This window comes from Chelon labrosus, assembly GCF_963514085.1.
Source record: "Chelon labrosus genome assembly, chromosome: 10".
Taxonomy (NCBI): domain Eukaryota; kingdom Metazoa; phylum Chordata; class Actinopteri; order Mugiliformes; family Mugilidae; genus Chelon; species Chelon labrosus.
In genome coordinates, this window is record NC_140360.1 from 27,873,749 (window position 1) to 27,898,655 (window position 24,907).

At 40.6% G+C, this 24,907-nt stretch overlaps 1 protein-coding gene across 3 annotated transcripts in view; it reads right to left on the reverse strand.

Moving 5' to 3' along the window:
- Positions 1-2,619: 2,619 nt before the first annotated feature.
- Positions 2,620-24,907, reverse strand: part of mib2 (MIB E3 ubiquitin protein ligase 2) — a 42,965-nt gene continuing 20,677 nt past the window's right edge. For 2 of the 3 annotated variants that reach the window (XM_084552971.1, XM_084552972.1), the window contains exons 4-19: positions 22,148-22,254; positions 20,717-20,911; positions 20,427-20,569; positions 20,005-20,112; positions 19,796-19,900; positions 19,024-19,186; positions 18,280-18,413; positions 16,506-16,654; positions 15,870-16,026; positions 14,729-14,883; positions 9,948-10,074; positions 9,568-9,828; positions 6,765-6,943; positions 6,361-6,554; positions 5,583-5,648; positions 2,620-5,288 (exon numbers count right to left, since the gene is read on the reverse strand). In XM_084552971.1, coding sequence (XP_084409097.1) covers positions 5,047-5,288; positions 5,583-5,648; positions 6,361-6,554; positions 6,765-6,943; positions 9,568-9,828; positions 9,948-10,074; positions 14,729-14,883; positions 15,870-16,026; positions 16,506-16,654; positions 18,280-18,413; positions 19,024-19,186; positions 19,796-19,900; positions 20,005-20,112; positions 20,427-20,569; positions 20,717-20,911; positions 22,148-22,254 — 2,485 coding nt within the window. In that variant the 3' untranslated portion in view covers positions 2,620-5,046. The remainder of the gene's footprint in view (positions 5,289-5,582; positions 5,649-6,360; positions 6,555-6,764; positions 6,944-9,567; positions 9,829-9,947; positions 10,075-14,728; positions 14,884-15,869; positions 16,027-16,505; positions 16,655-18,279; positions 18,414-19,023; positions 19,187-19,795; positions 19,901-20,004; positions 20,113-20,426; positions 20,570-20,716; positions 20,912-22,147; positions 22,255-24,907) is intronic. The other variant, XM_084552970.1, reaches the window with a different exon arrangement.

The following is a 24,907-nucleotide window of genomic DNA, read 5'->3' on the forward strand; positions in this document are numbered from 1 at the left end:
ATTTTCAGCAATTAAACTACACTCTTTCCTGTTATTGTCTCTGCTCTCGAAGACACATAGTCAGAAACGCTTTAAATATCTAAATAATCTGTAATATAACATTTGATATCCAGTCGAAAAGTGATACTTTTGTTAAGATGCAACCACTAAATTCCTGTTAAATGATGAATGTTAAATGAACGTTTAATGAGGCATGTTTCATTATGAATGAACAGAGAACATAATCAGTAAGTTGCTTTTAACCGAAATGCTGATGGCAAATGTCAGAATACAGCCACATTTAGTTAACCTGGTTAGCTAGCAGGACGACTGGAAACAGTCTGTCATTGTATTATGTTTAACAAACAAGGTAACTTTATTGGCTAAGCTAATCTGAATGTCTTTGTTCCATAGTAAAGCTAACTCAAGCTAAGTGAATGCCCTTAAGATGGCAGTTTAGCTTATAAAAAGCAGTCAGTTATAATGAAAAATAGAAATAATTTTAAATTCTTAGCAAGAAAGCCTTATGGCTATCATACTAAAATAGATATAAAATGGTAGCCTACTGCAAAAATAAGTTGAGAACAAGGTATGTTTATTCCAGCTAAGCTAACTGTGTCTTCAAGCTAACACAAGCTAAGCCAACCATGTCTTTGTTCCACAGTAAAGCTAACTTACGCTAATATAACTGTGTAAAGCTAACTCAAGCTAAGTAAATGGCCTTAAAAAACGCTATTCGGCTTAGAGAGAGCAGGCAATTATATTAAATACTGTTAATTAATAATAGAAATTCTTCTTCACAGAAGAAATAAAGTAAAGATCTGGAAACTGCTAGCCTAGCTCTAAGCTAATCAACTGCCACCTGTAGTTTCTTGCTGAATTTAACACACAGTAAATGTAGGGTTGACAGTTGGCGGCAGCTTCAGGCAGCTTATTTATTTATTTCCTTTGGATGGGCATTGTGTTATGTGGCTAAAATTCTGTTGCCCACCATCTAATACAGTGACTTTGGAGAAGTGCCTCGTACAACCATAGTTCAAAGAAAGTCAACTTTCCCTTTAATGCCTCCATGACCTCAGCGCACATGGAGCTCAAGGGGCAATTCCGTGAGCAAGTGCGCCCCCCATAGGAAACCTGAGCTGTTACACCTCCTCTGCTTTACTGTGCTTGTTTTCTTTACATACAGCTCGCATACAGTCTGCTAAAGAAAATTAAGTGGAAGTGTGTGTGTCAATAAACATGCTCACCTTTTATAGGAAGGATAAACTCATTAAAAGTAAAATCAAGGAGGAAGCAACATGCATTCCTCTCATCTTCTGCCTGCACTAGATGGTGCTCTAACCTCATCTGTCTACACAAGCTCTCCTAATCTGACACACAAGAGGTGGACAAAATAAAAGGAACACCTCAATAGCATCAAACATTACCTGCTTAGAAATGTATTTTATACCCAGATATGTTAACCTGTACGATTAAATGCACAATTAGTGTATTTTATTGATTTATTTGTTTCAAAGACCCCTATAAATTATGCACATATCACAATAAGTTTAAAAAAAAAATAAAAAAATTACAAAGCAAATAAAACTAATTCTGATAGAGCAGTTTTCTTCTGAACGTATTTGAAATAATTTGGCATATACACTGCAAAGCTGCTGCATCTTTGTTAATGACAAAAATTTCCCTCATTTCTAATGGTACATTTTTCTGCTTTTGAAGAATTTGTCAACAAATGTGTGTTTTCATGTACTTTCTCTGTTACACTGATGCTTAAAATCATCATATTTAATTTATTAATTTAATTTCATGTGGATGTGCATTTGCTTTGTCCTGAATATCTATCACCATTAAACTGCATCATGTTTGTTGGACTATGTATGTATATATTGGTATTTAGCAGAGCATTAGTATATGTTACGTTGCACTGCTGCAACCCTCAAACAAACATTTGTACCATATCTTGAATATTGCTTTTATCTCTCAGGCCAAATATATATGACTAATTCCATACACTGCACATATTAGTGCAGTCTATTATTATTACATAGATGAGTTTTTTATGGTAATACATCTCTAGCTGTGTGACAGTCATGGAAAAGCAGGACGTGTTTCCACATGTCATTATCACATTATGTCTTCACGGTTGGTCCCAGTCTCTGAAGCTCTCATCCTGTCCTCTGAGAAGACGTCACTGCTAAAGTGCTGAGTCATATGCCAAAGCCATCTGAGCCGTAAGACAATTAGGAAGACGCACAGGAATTAGGAAGCGCACAGCAGCGTTTAACTGGAGACGCTGCTCAGATACAGCCTAAATGGGTTACAGCGAACCAAAACATTTGCATTTTGCAATAATTGCAACTTTTAAATAATTTTGGGCTTGTAAATGAAAGTGGGTTGACTGGTAGGAAATGTGAAAAGCTATCCACTGTCCAATGTTAGCTAACATTATCTGGGTTGAAGCTGACACTGATGAGTTGACGGACACTCTTAAAGACAATGTCCAGTAAAATTAGTAAAAAAAAACATCACTCTGTTGAAAATCTTTTATATTGACATTTTCTGAAATAATAAATAATAATAATAATAAAGTTTCTAATGAAAAAATAAATAAATAAATGAAACCAAACAGACGTCCACCAAGTCCTTAGAAAACAGTTCCATATTTATTGCAAAATATTTTTGTACAGAATACAACTGAAAAAAACATCAACAGAGGAGGAATGGACAGTAAGGCCAACATCAGAACTCCAAGAGCTGTACAAACACCAACAGTAACACTTGCTGCTTTAATAGTATTTTTATACATAAAATGTTTCCCGCTCTCACAGCGACCTCCTTAATGGGGAGAAAAGAAAAAAAAACAACCTCAAACATGTTCCCCATTTTTCTAAAACATTATTGCCTTTGCCTGTAAAACCATCAACGTAGGACACCAATCTTTAAAATGCTGAAATTTCTGTAAGAAACTTGTCCTTTGATTGATAATGTCTCTCAAAATATAAATATATATACTTGTAAAAAGGTCCAAACCATACGGGACTGACAGTATTTCGTAAGTGAGTGTAACTTCGTCTTTCATTGAGAACATGAGGAGGTTCAGAGCACTACTGCTGAAGTTAGAAGACTATTAGCTCAACTGTAATGTGCTGAGACAATACGTCTATTCTGGACTAAACAAAATATAAAATTTGCTTTTAGTTTACTTCACGCTGCTGGAATAACTGAACCCTCACTAGAGATCGGAGGGGTTTAGCATGGTGCGTCTAGATAATTTCAGGCGTGCATGCCCGTGCACATCCTCATGCGATTTGGCACTGATGTAACAGATCTTTCATCAAAGTAAACCTTGAGGAACATTTTGCTTTCTCAAGCTCCTTCTCTTACATATTTTTTTCTTTACACATAAAAAAGGCAGAGTGAGACAGGATACATTTCCCCCCCTCTAACATTCAAATGTACATCTTTAACATTGGCTCTCCCAAAATTTGGGATCTAATGAAGACAAAAAGAACAACTCCTGTCTCTGGAAGTTTTTACCATAGAAAATAAAAATTAAATTAAGATTAAAATAGATTTTTTTTCTCATAAGCCCTTCAAGAAAACACACCAAAACAATAGTAAGGATGAAGAGGATGTACAATCCAGAACTCCAGAGGAGAAAGCGTTGGGGTTTCTTCTGAAATGACCGGACGTGGGAAGGGAGAACTACAGACGCTACACAACAATGTCATGTTTTTGCCCTTCGGATTCTATATCTTACAATACATCTGGTGGGTAGGTAACAAAACATGAACATCCTCCTTTAAAGTGTGAACCCGATCCCAGTCGGATGATACACAGATGTGGTATTCATACACAAACGGGCAGACCGAGTGAAACAGAAATAAAGCTGACCTGTGACCAGGGAGGCTTTGATGATTTCTTTTGTGTGTATTTTGGAGGAAAATGTCAGTTTAGTTTCAGAATGTGCTCTGCAAACATTCATTTCACTAAAGTAAATGTAGCTGATTGAGTGAAACGAGCATTTCTACTGCATTTCTTCAACAATATGCACAACTGTATGTTTATATTTTTGTACAGTGACCCTCCACTAACATAATCTATTGGTCTATAAAGCTCTATGCTGTATGTGTGTCTGGAGGGGCTCTTTAACCCTTGATGGATATCCCAAGTGCTTTCAATGATTTGATACCCTGAGTAGAGGACATAGGCTTGGGGTGAACTTCAGTAGAAACTTTTTTTTTTTTCCAAGCAAACTGAAAAAGGACATTACTAAGTAATACCACCTTTCACACATAAATAAAACTCACTCGTAGGTACACTGAAAACCACAAATATAACCAGACAGAAATAAACAACAACAAACGACGAATCACCCATGACAACACAGTCATTTTCAGCTTCAATATGCATATATTCATGCATATATAGTGTGTATTTCCCCTTGCATACAGACAATTGGTTGGGGACTATTATAGAGAGCCTTTAGTTATACCAACTCCCTCTGCAGAGAATAACACTGATTATTAAGAGATTGATAGAAATGAGAGCAAACAATTCACAGGACAGGCTGAGGAGCAAGAAGACGAGTACGGATTTCTGTGCAGCCTTGTAAACAGAAGAGGCCAGAAAGCCAGAGAGGATGATGGGTAACAGACATCCACTGAAAGCAGCAAAAATAGGACAGATTACAAGAGGCGGAGGCTGGGTGGGAGTCAGGAAAAGAAGAGGTTTTGGGGGGGGGGGGGGGGGTCTTATTCTCCCAGCTTTCCGATTAGAGTATTCAAAGTGGCAGAATCACCTCACGACTTGTCTGATTCCCGTTGGGCCCAGCTGAACAGTTCTGGCGCTGAAAAGCCAAATTAAAGTGATGGACATGTTCCTGCCTGCGCTGCTCGAGAGGGAAACTACTGAAAATGTAACAAACTGTGGACTCTCAGCAATGTAACACAGCATCTTATAGTGAAGTATAGCTCAACGGGGTCATCCAAGGTAACAGTTGCCCCTTTCCATCCCTAGACTCCAATATCCTCTTTGGACCGTTAAGAGCTGAAAGGAAAGACGAGCTCAGACAAATAGCTGGATCCGCTCACGGATGGTCTGTCGGCAGATGGGGCAGGTCTTGAGCGCGGCGCTGCAGTCGATGCAGGAGGCGTGTCCGCATTGGAAGACCAGCTTGATGTGGTTGTCGATGCAGATGGGGCAGGTGATCCGCTCCTCCATCTGGCGGTAGCGGGACTGCAGCTGCTCCAGCAGGTTGTGCTGCTCCGAGTTCTCAGTGCCAGGGCTGCAGTCCACCTCCGTTTGGTCTGGGGAGGGAGGTCACTCAGAGTAAATTTTAGTCAAGTCAAGCCAGTTTACTGCAAACTGTGCAGTACTGTGCAAGATGAGACTACCCTGCTGTTTCTCTCTGCAGCTGGATCAAATACAATAAGGCTGCACACTATAGCAAATGAGCACGGTCATACTGTAGCATGACTCAAAAATCACACAACACGCACACAAAAAACAGTGATTGCTCCACTTTAAAAAAAACTAAAAATTAACATTGGTCTGAAACCAGATAACAAGAATACAAAGGATTTTTACAAAGGATTTCTTACCTTGCCTAATCTTCTTGGTGATTGTGACCTGGCATTTGATGCATTTCTTCATCCGATGGGCACATTCTGTTCAGACAGGAAAGACTATTTTTTACAGTGCAAACTACATGTTAAATTTTAATTTGAGTAAATGTCTGTTGAGTCCCTATCAAACGCAGAATGAGGTAAAACGCTGGTAACTGTCCTTGTGGCCCACTGATGTAAACATTGATTGCAGTACTTATAACTTTTCATTATTATGAACTCAGTGTTTGTGGTGACACTCCTGTTAAAATGGCTTTTATTATGAAGCAGTCACAGGAAAAATGCATCTATGTTCTAAACATACATCTATGAAACAAGACAATTGTTATTTTTGTCAGTGAGTGACAACAAATCAGTTTAAAATATTGCTTGAGTAATGGAAGAAGAATGAGCAGCCACAGTGAGCTGTTAGATGCTTCACACCTCCACCTTCTCGTGAGCAGCACAGAATCAAACCCTCTTCTCTCAGAGAATGATGGAAAAGCCCCAATTAGTGTCTTTATTAAACTGACTGTCTGCGACCTGTAGTATTAAACCATTTGCAGTCACCATCATTAACTCCAAGTGTTGCCTACATATAAAGTGAAGCAAACAGAAGGACTCTTTTTTAAGATTCCTGATATGTACATTAGGTCAGGTTACACAGCAGTTATCTGCCTTGTCACTCACTGTGTGGGATAAATAAAGGATTATCTTATCTTAACTTATAACCCCACCCACCCACTAACCACAGCGTCATCTCATCTCCACCCACCTTCACAGGCCACACTGTGCTGGCAGGGGCAGAAGAGAACCAGCAGAGCCAGCTCGGAGCAGATGAGGCATTCACTGGGCCCCGGAGGTGTGGGAAGAACCAGGTTGGTCATGGTGTTGGGCGTTGTGTGGACCCGCCGCAGGCTGGCACTGCTAAGGCCCTGTCCACATGTGATGGCCTGTAGACGCTGCAACCTGACAAACAACACGCAACTTTAATAATGCACACAAGCTTTTGCTCATCCAAAGTGACTCCCACAACTCATATTTCTTGCAACTTATTTCTGTTCGTCATTACTCCTGAATCATGTATAAATCCGCTGCCAGTCTAAAACAGAACAGTGTATCTATAGAAATATAATCCAACAGCTTCATAATTTCAACCATATTTTGTCAGACAACTACCTGTGCTTCTCAGAAAAGCTCTTGATGAGCTGCAGCATGCTGCTGTCTGCCACCAGGTCCAGAGGACTCTTGCCCTTGTGGTTGGCGTAGTTGATGTCCGCACCTTCCTGCGCCAGGAAACAGGCGATAGCTGTTCCGACGCTCAGCTCGGTGCTCCCGAGAAGACCCGAGGAGTTCAGCTGCGAATACAGAAGATGACGATTGGAGGAGAGGACGCAGAAGAAAGAAGGGAAAAGTCTGATTTAGAGCACGGTAAAACAAACAAGACAATGAGCTGACATTGTGCAAATGGTGGAAGTGGAGGATACTTCTAGCAAAATCCAGCTAATACATAAAACCACCTCTAATCAGTACAGAAGAACTACCCCAATAACTCATCTGCTGACGGCAGCCAAAACAGCCCTGAGCACTTAAGTCTAGCCACCTTCATGGTTGTGTGCGTGCGCGTGCGTGTGTTGGCTTGGCAGGGGTCCAGGATGCTGAGTAGAGCTGCAGTGTTTGCGGTCATGTAGACTGGAAAGGACGTTCTTCATTGGTGCAGTGATATCAACACCAGCTGACAGAACAGTGTTTAAAACGCTTGTATAAAAAGAGCAGCACAGATTCAAGGTCTCTTAAAGAAGAATGTGAAACTGGCTCTTGGTGAGTGGATGACTCTCTGACAAAAAAGTTAAATGACACACCGTGACATTAGTATTCTGAAACTCATCACCAGGTGGGTACAATTACATCAACATCCGGTGAACAAATCCTTCAGCCGGCGCTTAAAGCTGCACAAATCGATATCTTCTTAGATTAAGACTGAGCCAGATGACTGTGTATAATGTGAGAGGTGTCGCTCAGTGTGATGCATCCACTGAGAATTATCACCCACTTCTGCATTTCCCCTCAGCTTTAGAGATTTTTAGTGTATTTCAGCTCATTGATCTGGTTTTCCTATTTGCAGGTTTACAAGTTTGATTCAGTCTCTCAGATTTCGGGCGTTATTAGCAGCAGCAGACAATATTATTGGGAAAAAATGCTCCTGGTTTCATTTCCCTGGTTGGGAAGTCATTTTTTGAACTTTGTTGTGTTCATATGTGGGTATGCTGAAATGTCGAAACAGTATGGACACTGCAAAAAACATATCTAATATATTTAAAACAATGCATTGACAGCAATGAAGGGCAAAGAGAAGCCAAAACAATAAAACAGAGGTGCCACAATATATGATTGATTTCAAATGTATGCAGTTTAACCATAAAAATGTCTATATCTGCTCCAAAGTATGAAGGTGACAAAGTTGTTGCATTTGCTACATTTTGTTTAGGGTTGCTTGGGTTTAGGTCCACCATGTATCTGCACGTATGACATTAAGTAAACAAACAATATTCACTTTCCGAATTCTCGTTCTGACTTTGAATTCTCCCGCTTGGAAACTGCTTTTTCAGATTATTTCAACATCACGCGAACGTACAAAAGTGAAGCAGATATTTTCCGTTCTGGGAGAAGGCGGAAACCAAAAACTGAGGAGAAACTGTAAACTTTTTCACTATTTAACTTGAAACTCAACTCAAAATGAATGTGTTGTTCTTTGTGTGCTGTTCGCTTAGTCACTGATTCGGTGACTAATGAATTCATACTGCAGTCACCGAGCCAGTAAATGTTAGAGAAGTCACAGGCAGCTTTCAGTTTAATACAATAAAAACTAATGGGGGTTCTTTCAGATAACTGTCTTCCTGCTACCATTAGCATTATCCTCTCCAACCCTTTGGCATCATTATTAAAACGTCCACTGGGGAAAAAAGACGTGGTGTGTTTACACTGTCCTCCTAAATTTATCACAGCCATCTTAACCAAAGCTCCATCTTTGCCAAACCTATATTGCTACACTAAGTGGAGCGTCTTCACTTCTCAACCCCTCAGTACTTCCGCTCTCCCTTTATTACAGCATCCCTTTCAGTCTCTTGCCAGTACTTTCTTTTAAAGCCACGGCATGAGATTAAAGCCAAAGCCGTGGTAATCTTTATTTCTAGGAAAATAAATCTTAAATGTTGAGTGTTAATTGATTAAATTCATGTAGCTCTCCAGCAGTATAATAAATGCTTAAATTTTAGTTTTCTCAAAAAAGCCATGCACGGTAGACGTAAGACACAATTAATTTATGAAGAGTACCACTTCACTGCACTCCTACCTTATTACTTTCTTCTCAGTTAATCCCACTCTCCATCCATGTTTAGACAATAAACCAAAGTCCTTTCTCCCTTGTTAGCACTCTCTTTAAAGCCACGCCACCTGTCTCACTGCTTTTCCATCATCTTACCTTTCACCCTGTTGTTTATCTGGTAATGTAAACTAACCTCCTAACCTTAAATTAGCCCCCTAGACTATAAGCAAATATCTTAACATTCATTGGCTAGGCTTTTGTTTACAATTCTGTCCTTAGCCCTTCCGTCAGCTTTTATTTACGCCACTATAGCCTTCATTTAGCTTCTTAACACCATGTTAATCTGTTTTTCCAACTTTATTTTTAGTACTCTTATCACTCTTTAGTAATCATCTATTTGTCCTCTTGTCGATTTTTACTGAGCCATTATATCATCCTGTTTTCACATCTTTTGTTTTTTTCAGCTGTCTGTCTCTTCAAAGTCACATAATAACTTTTGTTTTTAAGTTTTAACTATTTGCAGTTGGTTGTTAGTGTAGGCAAACACATCCTCTGCAGTCTCAAAATTGTGCTGATGAACCCATTGAAAAATATATTAATTCTTCAAGCTTAAGCAACAGGTTTAACTACATGCCACTTCCCCTTGTGAGTTCTCACCCTGCAGTAGAGCGACGTGGAGGAGCATCCCTCGCTGCCCTCCTCGGTGCTGCTGGTTCCCACGGAGGGGCTGAGCACAATATTGGCCAGCTGCGGGCGGAGGAGGGCCACGTGCATGGCCGTGTCACCGTCCTCGTCCTCCATGTTGACGTCGGCTCCCTCTGCCACTAGCAGCTGCACCAGGTCGATGTGGCCCTGTGTCACGGCCAGCTGCAGCGGCGTCTGGTTGCGGTTATTGCGGATGTTTATGTCGCAGCGTCCCTGTGGATTAAAATTAAATTTAGGAAAGAAAAACCTGAACATGGTGGTTGCATTCTATGCTGCATGTGTGAAAACCTTTTTTTTTTTTAATGGACTCTTTGCTCCTGTTCCCAGCTCACCTCCTTGATGAGGATCTCTGCGACATCCCTGTGGTTGTTGAGAGCGGCCAGATGCAATGCGGAGAAGCCGTCCTCCTTTTTGACATCCACCAGCTGTCGTGCTCTGGCCAGGATCTTTTCTGTGGCCCTGTGGTTAGGACAAAAGACGCAAGACTAGATTAGCTACAACACTCCTAATAGCTCAAGGCTTACATTAAGAACAATTACATCAATCAGCAGTTGCCCTGGAGCTTTTAAGTTTAAAAAAACAGTCATACATATTGCAGGCAGCTGAATGTTTCTATCATCAAAAAAGAAAAACCCTTACAGTATTAATGAGCACTATTTTTTAACTGAAAAACATTTATCCTCACAGACTGACCAACATTCAAATTTAAGCATATGATTATGTGCAAGAGTGACAACAACATGCACAGAGCATGAAGCTCTCAGAGTAGGAAGCTAATATTATCCTGCGTCTGAGTACTTGACATAAGCTTGGACAGGGACGCAGATGTTGTAGAGCCGCTAACAAGCTGATAACAATCTGACAAGAACGCTCTCTTCCATATTCAGTATTCAGGCCAGTGTGCTACAACATGGACAGAACATCACAAACACCTCGATCAGCACCTCACAGCTCAATACCTGACACGGCTGACGCCATCAATGCTGTCAAGGTCAAACACTTTCCTCACTGGCATCCATCTGGTTAAGTCAAACCACGGCATGTTATCTTGAATATGAGGGTTAACAACACAGAAGAAGTTCTGTGAAGTGAGACCTTTTTGTGCATTTCGTGCAGCCGGTTGACGCTGCAGTGCGAGGCTGGGCAGTTGTGTTGCCCTCTGCTCTGTCGCCGAGTCTGCTTTATGACGTGTGAAATTGAAGCTGACAGCCTTAGCGAGCGCACAGGAAGCCGGCATGTCACCACGGACGCTCCGTGCGACACAACCCGAACTTTCCGTGGATGTTAGGTCAATCTGAACGGTAGCTCTGCCGGATCTGACTGCTAAGAAACAAAAGGTGCTGCTCATGCTGATAGATGATGCTGGTGTACATTTGTTTAACGGCCAACTATCAGTTTGAAGCAGAATGACAGAGAGCACACAGGGGAGGCTTGTTGTTTCCAAAAATGATTATAATTATTGTATGTCTGCATGTATTGATTTGTCTACTTATTACTATTTTACTGTACTATATGATGTAGCATATGAACAAACTATTAAATAACAATATATTTAGGTAAATTGTGCTTGCAGCCAAAGGTGCATCTATTAATCTTGATTATGGTCTGTAAAAATCTATTTTCTCTAGGACTGACAGTCCAAATTATATTGACCATAATTCAATTTCTAATGTTCTAATTGTAATGATTTTAGCATCAGTGTAACAAGCACAGATTTAATCATGACAGCTAATATATTACAACTGACCGTCTCCTTAGCAGCAGACTTCTATTACCTTTTAAAGTACAGTCACGTACGACTGTGTTTAAAAGGTTGAAGGCTGCTGGGTGTTAGAGGTTATCAGTACCTGCAACGCAGATCTGTACGTGTGTGCGCCTGCACGTGTGTGGGTGAGGAGCTGATAGAGGGTTGTATAGTTCCTGACCACCTTTGTAAACCTAAAGCTTCCACTTAACAGACAGTTGCGTCACCTCTGTTTCCACCATGCCTCCCTCCTCGGCTTCGTTTCCATAATCGTTACTCCTGTGTGTTCATGAATATTCAGACGTGAGCTGGCGTTTTCAGGCAGTTTTGAGCAACCCGCGCTGCCACACACACACACAACCAGCCAGAGGCCATCTCAGGCACGCTGGAAGTGACTTTCCTGGAGGAGTGAAGCCATCACTTGGCTATTTTTGGGAGTTTTCATTATGCCTTTTTGTAACTTGCTTGATCAGAGCTAGATAAAAGACGAATATACAATATACGAGTACTGGTTCACTGACACCTAATTAAAGTAAAGCTGATTCCATCTTACAATTATCTTTGTGAGGGAGTATTCAGTGAAGTCTAGCTGTATCACACGACAGAAACTAAGATAAGAGTTACAAAGAACAGAAGAAAATGTCGATAACCAAAAAAGGGATGTGGTGAAAGTGAAGAGAAAACAAAGCTATGGAGGAAGTGAAATAGCACGAAAGAGAATGAAACTCAGCCAAGTAGTCCTACTTTATAAAGTAAATACAGTAAACACATTAACCACCCTGTGCATCCACTGGCGTCTTGTGTCAAGCTGAAATCTGGCAACAGGCCTCGTTTCTTTTCTTTCCCAGGACTGTTTGTGAACTTGGCCTCTACCCCTCTTTTTCCATTTCCTCACAATAAATAAATACTCTAATAAACAAAACATTCCTGTCTTTCTGTCTCAAAAACAGAGAGTCGCAGCTGCTCTTAGAAACTCTTAACAGATAGTCTGCACTTAAAAGGACAGGACAGTAAAACTCTTACCAAGTTACCAAACAAAGGAAAACGAAGGTGTGGTAATAGTAAGCAGAAAGCTGGATAAACTATTAATGACAGTCAAAAACCTGTATATGTATAGATTTAAAAATAATGTTCATCTTTAATTGACAACGTTTAAAGTCACCCCTAATCTAAAGTCTGGCTACTTTCAAAACCTGCCCTGCTGATGATATGTGAATGAACTGATGAAGCAAGTTGATCCTGAACACTCTAAATCCTGTGTCTCTACATTTAGTGCAGTGGCCAATGTCAGGCTAAATGAATGCTGGAGAGTGCAATCTACTGCACATATGACACTTGCCAGAACAGATCAGACGTTTATTAAATGACTGCAGCCTCCACTCCCGTTCCTTTTCCTCTCTCATTTGCCAAGTGTCTTTTTTTTCCAACGCCTGCTGTCAACACTTGTCCGCATATTGTGTTCGTTCAGGGGGCTGTCCTGAGATTATATTTAATGCACGACTGTTTTCAAGGTCAATTTGAGCTCGCAGGGGTCGGGCCATTGGAATGATAAGGAAATGTAGTTTGCTGGAAGGTTAAGATTGGAGGTCAGAATTTTGCACTTCAAAGCTTTCCTCTGATGAGAAAGATGATTTGACAAGATCTGTTTCATACTTAATAAACTGGCACAGAAATACATGGTGGAGATTTTGCAGGCATTTCACAAAGCTTTGGTGATGCACTCAGCCTGAAAATCATAACTGATGACAGAAACAGGGATCCCAACCACTGGAATATAAATTTCCAGGATATTATCCATCAAATTACATAAGACGCACTTACCAAGACTCTAATTGAAACCTTGAATGAAATGGCTTTACTTCAGGGCAGGAATTTATGGTGATGCTGGCGGTTTTCATTCTTACTTCATTTCTTTCATGGCACCTCTTTCCAAAGAGCCAGGGACAATTTTTCCATTACACGCACAAGGAAAGTGCATCTAAGGCCAAAAAATCCCCAAAGAAACAGGAACTTCACTGTGACTTGGTGCACTTGATGAAGCAACAAATCTTAAGAAGTCACTATCTCATCTTTTGGTCATATATCTTGATTTAAGCACACCTTACTCTGACTTATTTCATGGCTATTACACATTATTACACTTTAAATAACTCTTTTCTCACTCAAGAGTTCTACTAGACAAAATTAGGATAGTTGCGATTAACCACCAGTTAAAAAGGACAATTTTGAAGAACAAAGTATCTGATGTTGCACCATATGAATGGTCTTTTGGGGGCAGCTATAACAGCTGTTTTACGGCCAGATCAAACTTAATAACTTAGGTATTGTCTGTCTTTCTGCCTGCCTGGTCGGTGTCACATCAAAGCTCAGCTTGTGATTACGAACCAGCCCAAAACCAACACACCAACGATGGAGCCTTTGTGGCAGGATGGAACCTCAGTATGGAACAAAATGGCTAAGTTAATCTTTAACCAAGTTCTTATTGATGTGTTTCAGTAAGGAATGGAATACCCGGAGCCTTTTTGGGAAGAATGAAGTTTTAAGAAATCGTCCCTCTATTTCTCAATAAGCTCTATTACACAGCAGTGACACAATCTAAAGCCATAAAAGCTTTGGCTATGTTAAACAAGCACGCCCTTCCAAATCTGCACTGCTGTAAAATTAATACACTAAATGGGAAACATTTGGAGGACAAGTGTGTGCATGGGGAGACACGATGCAGAAGATAATGTTGTTGCATTTTTGCCTGATATTGACTGCTAGCCTGCTGACAGCAGCAGAAGCTGTGTGGGAGATGAGCTCTCTTTCTGTAATGGATAGCACTGTGAGTCGACCTTTGAATCCTCATTTGAGCCCACAAGGAGAGATTCCCACACACACACGCCCATAATCATCATTTCCAGTGTTCACAAAGGATACAACATGCCTTTAAAGTACCAAGACAATTGAGCAGACTGAAGGGAATGAAAATGACACTGTCTATAACCTGTGTTGCTCTCAAAATGTAAATGATCAAAAATAGGACTCAAAACTAGTGCTGACTTGTTCTACTACCACTTTTAACCACCAAATCAGTATTAAACATTACTAATTATGTTAAGCCATATGTGGAACATTTCCTAATCTTATAAATGTCAACCACAAGGCAGACAGACTGAGTCAGTACCATGAGATGCTGTTCCTCTAATACCACTAGTTGTCAAGTTAAAAAAAAATCCCCGTCTATGCGTAGGACATTGAGAAAAAACCTAATTTCTTTCAAAAACTACAGTGTTAATACATTTTTTACCACTACGATTCAGGGTCAGTTCCTAATTTCACTTCTCATTGGGTCATGTCAGCAAACGTCCACCATGAGTTTCTACTCACAGTTTGTTTCCTTTCAGAGCAGCATGGTGCAGCAGGTTGAAGCCTCTGTGGTTCTGCTGGGTGAAGTCAATGTTGGGCACCACGACAAGGACTTCAATGATATTACGGAAATCTTTAGCAATGGCGTCATGGAGCGGTGTGTCCCCGTATGAATCCTGACAGAGAGAGGGGGCAATAATCGACATAGGGCAGAATGAGTGAAGCTGATGGACACATTAGACTAAACGAAAACTGCAGAGTCAGAGGCCTTTTCTTGACACGTAGGCTGCAAACTACAACATACTGATGGAAAATCAAAGCGACTTAGTGGAAGGAAACGGGAAATGCAATGACAGCATTCTTAACCACTGAAAATCCGCAAATATCTTCTATGCAAAATGACCTGATGACCAGTAAATATAACAGAACTTTTTGTGATTTTTATCTTTCTATCTGAACGTTTTTAATCAGTTTGTTTAGGTTTAAAAAAAAAATCTAGCACTACCGCACACAAACAAAATCTAGGCTGGCATGTTCTTAGCTGAGTAGCCACACTATTCAAGCAGAAACAAATGTGTTAGTTAGTGAGATTTGGGGCTGGTTTCAGGCGTGTTGGACCATCTGAAAAAATACTCTAAAATGACACACTAAATCACTTTAATGAAGCTGAGGGTTAAAGTGATGCAGGGTCACAGTCTAATACCATAAACGTTTGTTCACATCTGCTTGAAAGAGCTATCTGTGAGTAGCTTACAACATATAACAAAAGCCAAAGAAGCTCACTTAGTGGCAGCCCAACACTCAGTCAGTGGTCTGACTCCTTTCATTGGCTAAAAGCTTAATAAATTCTGAATAGTGAGAGGCATGTTAAATGTTTTCAAGCAACTTATGTAATTAATATTAAAACATATATTTGAAACAAAGAATTAATATGACTGGATGCCTGATAAATGGATTACGTAGCAGTTAAAGAACTGTGTTTTTGAAGAAGTCGGACTTCAGAATCAGTCCAGTCGATAACAGTTCAAATATAAATATAAGGAGGGAACTGTTACATTGGAAAAATGTCAATAACAAGACGGCAACATGTTGGCCTTGTTAGGATGTTGGGATCTGCAACGGCTGGCCAATGTGCAGGATTAGGCATACTACGGCCTCTCACCTGGAGATTGACGTCAGCCGAATGTTCGGTCAGCACCCGCACTACGTCAGTGAAGCCCTTGTTGACAGCGATGTGGAGAGCCGTACACATGGAGTTGTTCAGGAGGTTGACGTTTGCCCCCTTGCTCAACAGCAACCGTGCAATCTCTGCCTGATTACTAAACCAACAAAAAAAATGTCACACAAAAAAACACAAACAATGAATCCTGACTCTTCTTGATTTTTGTGCGTTAAATTGTCCAAATATATACTCAAATCAGTTTTTGAAACCTACCAAGAGTAACTTGCTAACTTACACAAATATCTGTTTCAAACCTCTTTATTTTGTTTTCATATTCAACCACTGCTACCAGAAGTGACAGGTATTGTAAACTATTTTAATCTCTAAATAGGTCTAATCAGATGCTGACTTCCTGAGCACACATGATTGTGGTGAGACAAGAATATATGGCGGACTTAGGCAACACTTCTGTGAACAGATTATCACCTTACTTGAAATGAGACAAGACGGATCTCTACTCTAAACCTGTCAGTCACAAGATTTTTCAGGAACTCCAAAGCTGCTCTTGATCCAAACTCATCCACTGTAAAATGTCTACACATACAGTGTATGGGAAGGAAAACTGTGTGTGCTCACCCAAAGGCAGTGTAGTGCAATGCTGCATCTCCATCTTCGTCTTTGACCTCAATCGAGCTGTTGGCCTGCAGCAGGGCCTTCACCACCTCCATGTGGCCTTGGTGAGCTGCAACCTGCAGCGCTGTCTTGCCCTGGTTCTTGATATCCACCTGCCAGGAGTACAGACATCGGTGGAGATTCATCAGAGGTGATGGCGGACTGAACACTAACAGAGCTGAACATGGACTGGCTGGAAATAATCTGTTCATGAGCAGCAAACACGTTGTCATACACTTGATACACATAATCCCCATAAGTACGGTAGTCATCACAGAGTGGCTCCTCAGGCAGGAAAACAACAAATACATGCCTGATTTATTATTACTTTTCTAATTAATTGTAAAGAAGAAGTACATTTCAGAAATCATTATACATAAGATGCTAATGTTTAAAGCTAATGTTCAAAAGTAACCAGACACTTTTTAGCAGCTGGGTGTCATTACACTGTTAGTTCATACACAAATGTGTATGACATGAGGCTCAGAATGAACAGATTGGCCATTTAGAAGAAGAAAATAATGATGAAGTCAAAAAATAAAGACACACCATATTTAGATAGTTTTCTAAAATTACCAAGTGTGCACATACCAAAAAGAAAATTTCGAAAACATTTGCACTGAAAATCCCCTTTATGACTTCATAGCACACCAAGAATGTCTAGTATGCACCCATACAGCTTTCCTTGTCAATGATCAAGAGATATAATAAACAATATCAGCTGAAGTAATGCAACCGGTGACTTTTGTTGGGAGTCTACATCTGATCACTCATTCTTTTCTGTGTTGCTGGAGCTTTTATGCTATGCACTATTTCGAGCACAGATGATTACAAATTCACAATCAGTTATCGCAGTAGTAAATATCTTGGAGGCTTAAACAGTCACTGAATTCTGTTACCAAGAAAAAGGAAATTATATAGTACATCCAACCTGCTAACCGCGCACTCTATTTATTCCCAACAAGGGCCCCACAAGACATATTTTGTGTGAATGAGGAAGACACAGTGCGATAAGACACACAGGTCTATTCTCTATTAAGAGACAATTTCAAAAGCATTCCTTGATTCCAAGCTGCTCCAGAAATTATATTATTCTCAAGTTTAAACTCATCCTTAAAACAACATCGTTTTCTCACTGTGCTTCCTTACAACTTAACTTCAGTCATTGCTCTTCCATCATTAATCTTAATCAGTCTCAAGAGTGTCTGACATAATTCTTCCTCTGCTCTATTCTTACCTGAACTGGTTGCGGCAGACAACCATCCACCTTGAGTCTGGTTCCGTCATTCACCAAGCACTACTCAAATAAGGGGGGATTTGTGTTTCTCACTGTAATCTTGCGAGGTCTTGGTCTCAGTATGGTATGGTGCAACATAAAAATTAAATAGAATTGAACTGAGCTGAGACAATTATTTTTTTTTTGCCTCTCTGTTATACACACTGTGTAAATATAAGAAATTAAAAGCCAATGTGGATAACCACATGATTTCTTTATGTATTTAATCATTCCTGAAGTCACTATATATAACAAATAAAGAATATATTTAATAACTTTATGGAAAGAAGATGACAACTTCATCAGACAGGCTTGTAAATGCCGGTGTATAGCTTTGCCATATCTGGCTGAATAAATCAGTCTGGCCCTTAAAGTCCCCCACCCCCATTCTTGGTGCCCTGGTGGAAAGAGCTCTTGGAACAGACACTGGACTGCAGCAAAGAGACGGAGTGCTGCACTAACCTTGTCAGGATACTTCTGCACCAGCTCCCGCACTTTGTTGGCACTGCCGTGTGCTGCCTCAATGACCAGCCGACTGGGATTGTCCTGCTCCGTGGACTGAGACAGCAGCTTCTCCAGCACTGAGATGACAGTACCTGAACAGAGACATAGTCACGAGAAGGGAGAAAGGGAGTAGGTTGTGAAAAGGGGACAGACAACAGAGATTAAATTAGCTTTTTCAGCCTCTTAGTAACACAACACAAGCCTTGCAGAAGGAGAAAGAAGCCACACTGGTTAATGAATTCGTCAAAGCTGAGAGTGAAGAAAACCACAGGAATGAGTCAAAATGTCCCTCCATGCAGTGGAGTCTGACCACACACACATTTACAAACACACGCACACACTCTTATCACTGCGTTGTCAACCTCTCATCCACTGAGGTGAACACAACAGAGAAGATTTTGTCACGATTAGAGACTGCTGAGAATTTCTGACATGATGACTGAGCTGCCAAAGCCTGTGGTTGTCAACATGCAGGATCATGGCATGCTATAAAGAAGAACACTTCAAGAAATGGACACCTTGTTCACACATTGCTGAGAACACTCAGGCTATTGATGCCACAGTTTCAGCCTGTATGAGAAAGCATGCATAGCAGAGGCAGAGTTGGAATTAGGGCAGGGGAGGATGAGTTTATGCACGCAGGAGGTAAAGCTGGAGCTGGAGCGTTAGAGATGAGCCCTCTCGTCCCGGCAGAGGCCTTACTTCCAGATTCGTTGGGGTTCTCAGCTGTCATGAGGTTGGCATCCACCTCCACGGGCTGGACCGAGAGACACGCTGGGTTGAACGTCCACGTCTGGCCTCCAAATGCCACCCGTAGGTCACCATCCGCATATACTTTCAACACCTTCCCAACCTGGCCGAGCACCTACGGAAAAAAAACATTAAGTAAGGTGGATGTGGGATAATTAGGTGAGAAAGAGTCGACAGGAGCAAATAAACAAACCATCCAGGAACTATTTTACAAGTCCAATTTCTGTCCCCCTTTAATTTTAGGTAAATAACAAGGCCATGTTTGAAGAAGCGTCTCTAAACTTGATGAGTTTCTGAACATCCAGTTTTCATGAAGTAGGTCAGCCTTAATTCAGACAGATGTCTCCCAAATCGAGGCTTTACCTAAGCAAGTGACACAGTTAAATTCATGCACACAGACATGAAACAACCTGAAGACTGTCAGAATACAGATTGGTTCAGGTTCTAGGTATGAAACCCTCAGTGGAGTCGCACATTCAGATACAGTCCAATTCAAGAGCCCCAAATCACAAATCCAAATTGTTAAAAAAAAAAGTTATTATGCACTTTTAACTAAATTTAATATAGGATTCCGTGCCATGCTTTCATTACAATAAATAATAAGATCATTGGTTGTTTATTCCAAGTCATAAGGATCTGCTCGACAAGCACAGAGAAGAGATTCATTCATAACTAATGCTAAAATGCCATGCAGCATTAGCATTATCAGGCTAAATGGGCGTACAGGAGTCATGCTGTCTGTCCACTCTCCATGGCCAGCCTGCAGCCTCTTCACGCTCTCCATGTCCTCCAAAACTCTTACAAGTTCACCAACCCCAAAAGTATTCACCTAGACAGAAAGACAAATTATTAACAGTCACTATAATCTTAAAATCAATTCCCTGCTTTTAAAATGTAATTTAAGGTCATATAGTAGAATCTATAAGTCAGTACCTTTGTGAGTGCCCCTGGATGGAAAGTCCAGCGTATGTTGTTACTGTACTGGACTCTGACATCTCCTCGGTCGGTGATTCTATGGACGGTTCCAATACGGCAAATATACTGCAAACATAAAAAATGCTGTTTCACACTGGGTCACCCTCCGCATGGCTGGGACGTTAATGTTCCCTTGAGCAGATTTGATATAAGAGGTGGGTGCTCCGTTTTTTTCATTCTGAAGCAGAATCCATCTGAGCCACTTTTATAAATCCTCAGTATGCCAGATTCTAGATGTACATGTGTTTCGACTGTGAGGCTATGATTGTCGAAAACATAAGGCATCCATGTGGTTACAGTACAAAAATTTGTACTTCCACAATCTATAAGAACCCAATATGAAGTAATGTAAAGCTGTCTATTGTCAAATGTATTAATACCTCTGCCATTTTGGGGTTCCATCCTCCGTGTCCCTCCTGCATCTGTCGCAGGATGTCCACCTCCAAGAGACATTTGACCTTGTCCCCCTGCTGGAAGGAGTGGCCGTCCGCACTCTCCTGACGCTGCAGTTCTGCGTGCTCTCCTGGATAGACAAGTATCGGCATCGATAAATAGTCACCAACTTAGCAGGGTTTAGAATGAGGTTAGAATGATATTATGGGTTGTGGAGAGTGAACTGAAAAAATAAATAACTTGATTTGGGGAATGTGATGTGCGATATGTCTCTTACCGAGTTTTGGTAGGTGATCTTTGTAATAAAAGCCTCCTTGGCCGTCGGACACATATTTGAGGTCTACCTTGCCCTTGTGGCCCATTCGGTAGACATTGGTGGTGCCATTCGACCAGGTGACACTGGCCACGCTGCGACCAGATTCTGTGTCCCAGCCGCGAATGTCCACTACCTTCCCAACCTTACCCTCCCCACCTACACACACATAAATGCACACAAAATATGCAAGAAACAACAACGCATCAGTTTGTGGTACAACTGGTAGACAGAAACAGTGAAAGGAGAGTCAGCCCATTAAAGAAAGAAAAGCCATTAGAGAGAGGATTGTGATGTTTGATGAACAGGAAAATGTGTGAAAATCAGATAACTCATGTAAAATTAAAACAATAGACAGATGTATGAGAGAAACATTTTCCCTGTAGAGACATAAGCTGCCATGTGTCAGTCATTCACTTCCATTTTTAAAGAATCAATCGGCTATTTCCCCTTCTTGAGTAATATGACAGTACAAAAATCACCACTGAACAATAAACATTATAAAGCCCCATTAGAGCAAAGATCTATGCATCAAGTTGTTAGACACCTAACAACAGCCATAAATGTTGTCAAACTGCTTCAGTGCCTAGCCACACCAAGTAAACCAGTGACCTGTAAGATGACATGGTGGGCTGAGGGATTCCGAGCATGCTCAGAGTCCTGTATGCACTTACTGCACACACCATTTAAGCCTGATGAGTGACTTAACCAAACCCCAGGGTGCTGATTTCAAAGACACCAAAAGGACATTTTGACTCATTCGCTCTGAACAAGAAAACGGAGCACTGCTATTCTTACACTGACCCCAAACCCAAACCAGCAAACATAAAAACGCATTGCCTTTTTCTCTAAAGGGGACATTCAAGGATTTTAATTTAGCCCACTCAGGTGGAAGATAGTTTTCTATTAAGATTTAAACTTTTTCAAACATTGCAGGCTGTTTGTATCTGAAAGAAAGAAAAAAAAACACTCACACTTTGTCACATAATATAAAACTGTATACATTCAGAGAAGCCATAAATCTTCTCCAGTCTCTATTTTCTCAAAACTCGTACCACAGGCTTTAAGTGAACCCACTCCACAGTTTATGCCACTAAACAGGGATGGAGAAAGAAGCTCAAGGAACATAGTCGTTACAAAACAAGGACTCAATAAAGACACACATGGACACAAACAGGCAGGCACATCTGTGAGACAGACATGGATGAGTCACTGGCAACATAAGTGCACACAGACGCATACTAACACAACATTTTGCAGGTTAATGAGGCGTGAGGTTAGAATGTTATTATGGGTTGTGGATAGTGAAACACTTTGAAGAAGTTTGAAGAAGTTTGCTGAGTTGGCAGTGCCAGGTTATTGGTATTAACAATTCCCCCCTCATGCACCACTCACCGTCTTGGTTGCCCCAGTCCCAGTCTGGTCCACGAACCACTTTAACCCCCTGGAAGATTCCTTTGAGGATGATCCGTGGGAGGTTTTGCCTCGGCGCCAAGCTCACTCTGTGATAAGAGCATGGAGCACGTTAACCTTATTAAAACATATCCTGTCTCAGTTATAATTCCAAACATGTACAGACGGAGAAGGTTTTGTCTTATAAGACACAACTTTGAATCTGTGTCAAGTCATGGCATAAAAATACACAAAAGCCACAAAAAGACAAAAACTAAGCAAATATATTCACACCAATATGCATTAATGATGATTTGGAAATAAAACACATCTTTTATTAATGTAATGCTATCTGACTGTGCACAATATAAAAAAGTACAGCTTATTGTGCGTTCTGGTAAAATACAACATACAAATAATATGATGGCCCACTGATATTGATCTAATCCTGGAACTAAACAAACCAAAAGTCTTAAACACAGCTACCTTCACGTCAAACCATCAATGCTGAACAATGTCTGTTCTATTCTAAGTGGTCAAGATATCACACTTTAGATAATGCTCTTTTTGTCAGGATTTCAGGAATTGTGAACATCTAAACACATAATCCGAGGAAGGCACATCAATCCATTATCACACTGACCAACAGCTTTAACTGCAAACACAGACTCGCATTTTCAAAGTCAGACATACCTTATGGTAAAGATTTGATCAGATCTTGGTGCAAAGGAGCTGCCTATTCCCATACTTCTTGACGAGATCAAAACCCAGCTTTCATTTCAATCACACAGCTTTTTGGATCTACTCTAAATCATTTAAAATCCAGGGCGATGAAGAGAAAAAGAGTCTTGTGAGAGCTGTTCCCACAAGTCTCCCTAGTGCTGGGGTTTTGCTCCAAGTTCGCCTTGACTAACTTCATCCCCGTCCCTAGCCAGATTTTCAGGTTCCTGGACACTATCACAGGAAACAGCAATGCGTTTGACTCTTGGAGCCAACTACCGGTAATCTCAGTGTACACTGAGCATGGACAGGTCTGGAGAATGGTGTGCATCTGAGCACAGAGCTTTGAGCCTAATCCCAGACAGCAGAGCTATCAGAAAGTGGGGCACCTCAGGGCAAATCACAGAGTATACACATGTAATAGTAGTGTGTGTATCTAAATTCAGAAAGACTGGACTTTCTGAGACACTAACATGAGAAGCTCTGGTTATGACAGCAACAGCATCTCATTAAAAGCTTTTACTAAAACTAAGATTATTTTCAAGGTAGCTATAATGTAAATTGACAGATGTCCCTGTGTTATGATAGACAAACATGACCTCAGTGTTTGTTTTCTAGTGCAGCCACTCATTCCAGGGATCAGGATTTCTAATCCTGCTTGACCAAATGTTACCTCGCAGACAAGATCAGGACAAAAGACCTACACCTCCTGACACAAAGGTTAGATCAACAGTCAGCTAAGGGTGAGCTCAAAGAAGTGGAACACACAAACTGATCAAACAAACCAACAACAAATGGATATTCTCAAGGAAAAACAAAGTAGGTGTTGTGACGGATCAGGACTGTCACTTCAAAGTAAGATGGCCCTATTTTAACTGTGAAATAAACACAAATGTCAGTTACAGTCTAGTGGAATTGGTTGAATAATTAGAAGTCCATCTATTGTCATAAGCTCTTATAAACCTTGCTGAAAGCGGTAATCTTGAACATTTCACTGCTGGTTGTGTTGACGACACATGCAGTTTCTAGTGGTGACAGTAAATCCAGTGGAATGCCACAGGTCACAGAATTGTTGCTTTGATAAATACAACTCTTCATATAACTGCTCACTCTGGCTGCTCCATCTTGCTCCATGACCTCTTGAAGTATTTAAAACGGATTTCAAAAAGTGCCACACATTACCGCTGTCTTGTGTTTTAGATGCATCATTTTTACTGATCGATTGTAGTACTACGTACTAAGCTAAACACACTGCAATCCCTGTGACTACTTCATGATAACAGTCAACTTGTGTTTTGGAAGTTTAATGATTTTAATGTGAAGCTGCAGTAGTAGCAATCTCTGAACCATCAGATATCATCTGATGATAATGTATCAATCTACATTTATATCCAGATATATATTTGTAGAGATTATATTAGCAGTGACATTAAACTTTTTTTTCATGTAATGTCACCTCAGACACCCAGTTCATAATGATGAAAATACTTCAGCACTGCAAAACTTTCATGAGTGGACCATAGGCTTAGTCACCATGGTGTTATCTCTTTCTGTGATTCAGTGATAGCAACGGACATTTAATAAAATTAAACTCTATGAGACTTACCAAAGCTACCAAAATGTAAATTTCTCTCAGTCCTGTCTAGAAACTAGAAAGACCTGCAGGGTGTGGACAATGACAGTTTGGATGTACCCTCAACTTGAGGACAGGATGGAGAGTTGAGGAGGTCAGTTGGGGCAATGTGGCTTGACGTGCAATGGAAGGATTAGGCCAACAGGTTCCCCGGACCTGCGTGCGTGTTGTTTATGTCCCGAAGAGCCGATTAACCAACTGCATACCAACCGCCCCCTTGTAAACATATGCTGCCGTGAGCATCATCAGTGTATGCATACACGTCTCAATGTACTTTTTGGCATATGATCCTTAACAAAACACAGGACTATGTGGGCTATTTAGAGCAATATATATTAAAAATAATTTCCTGAATGTTTACATAAGCAAGAAATATTCCTTCAGTCTTTTTTTATCAGCCGTAATAGAGC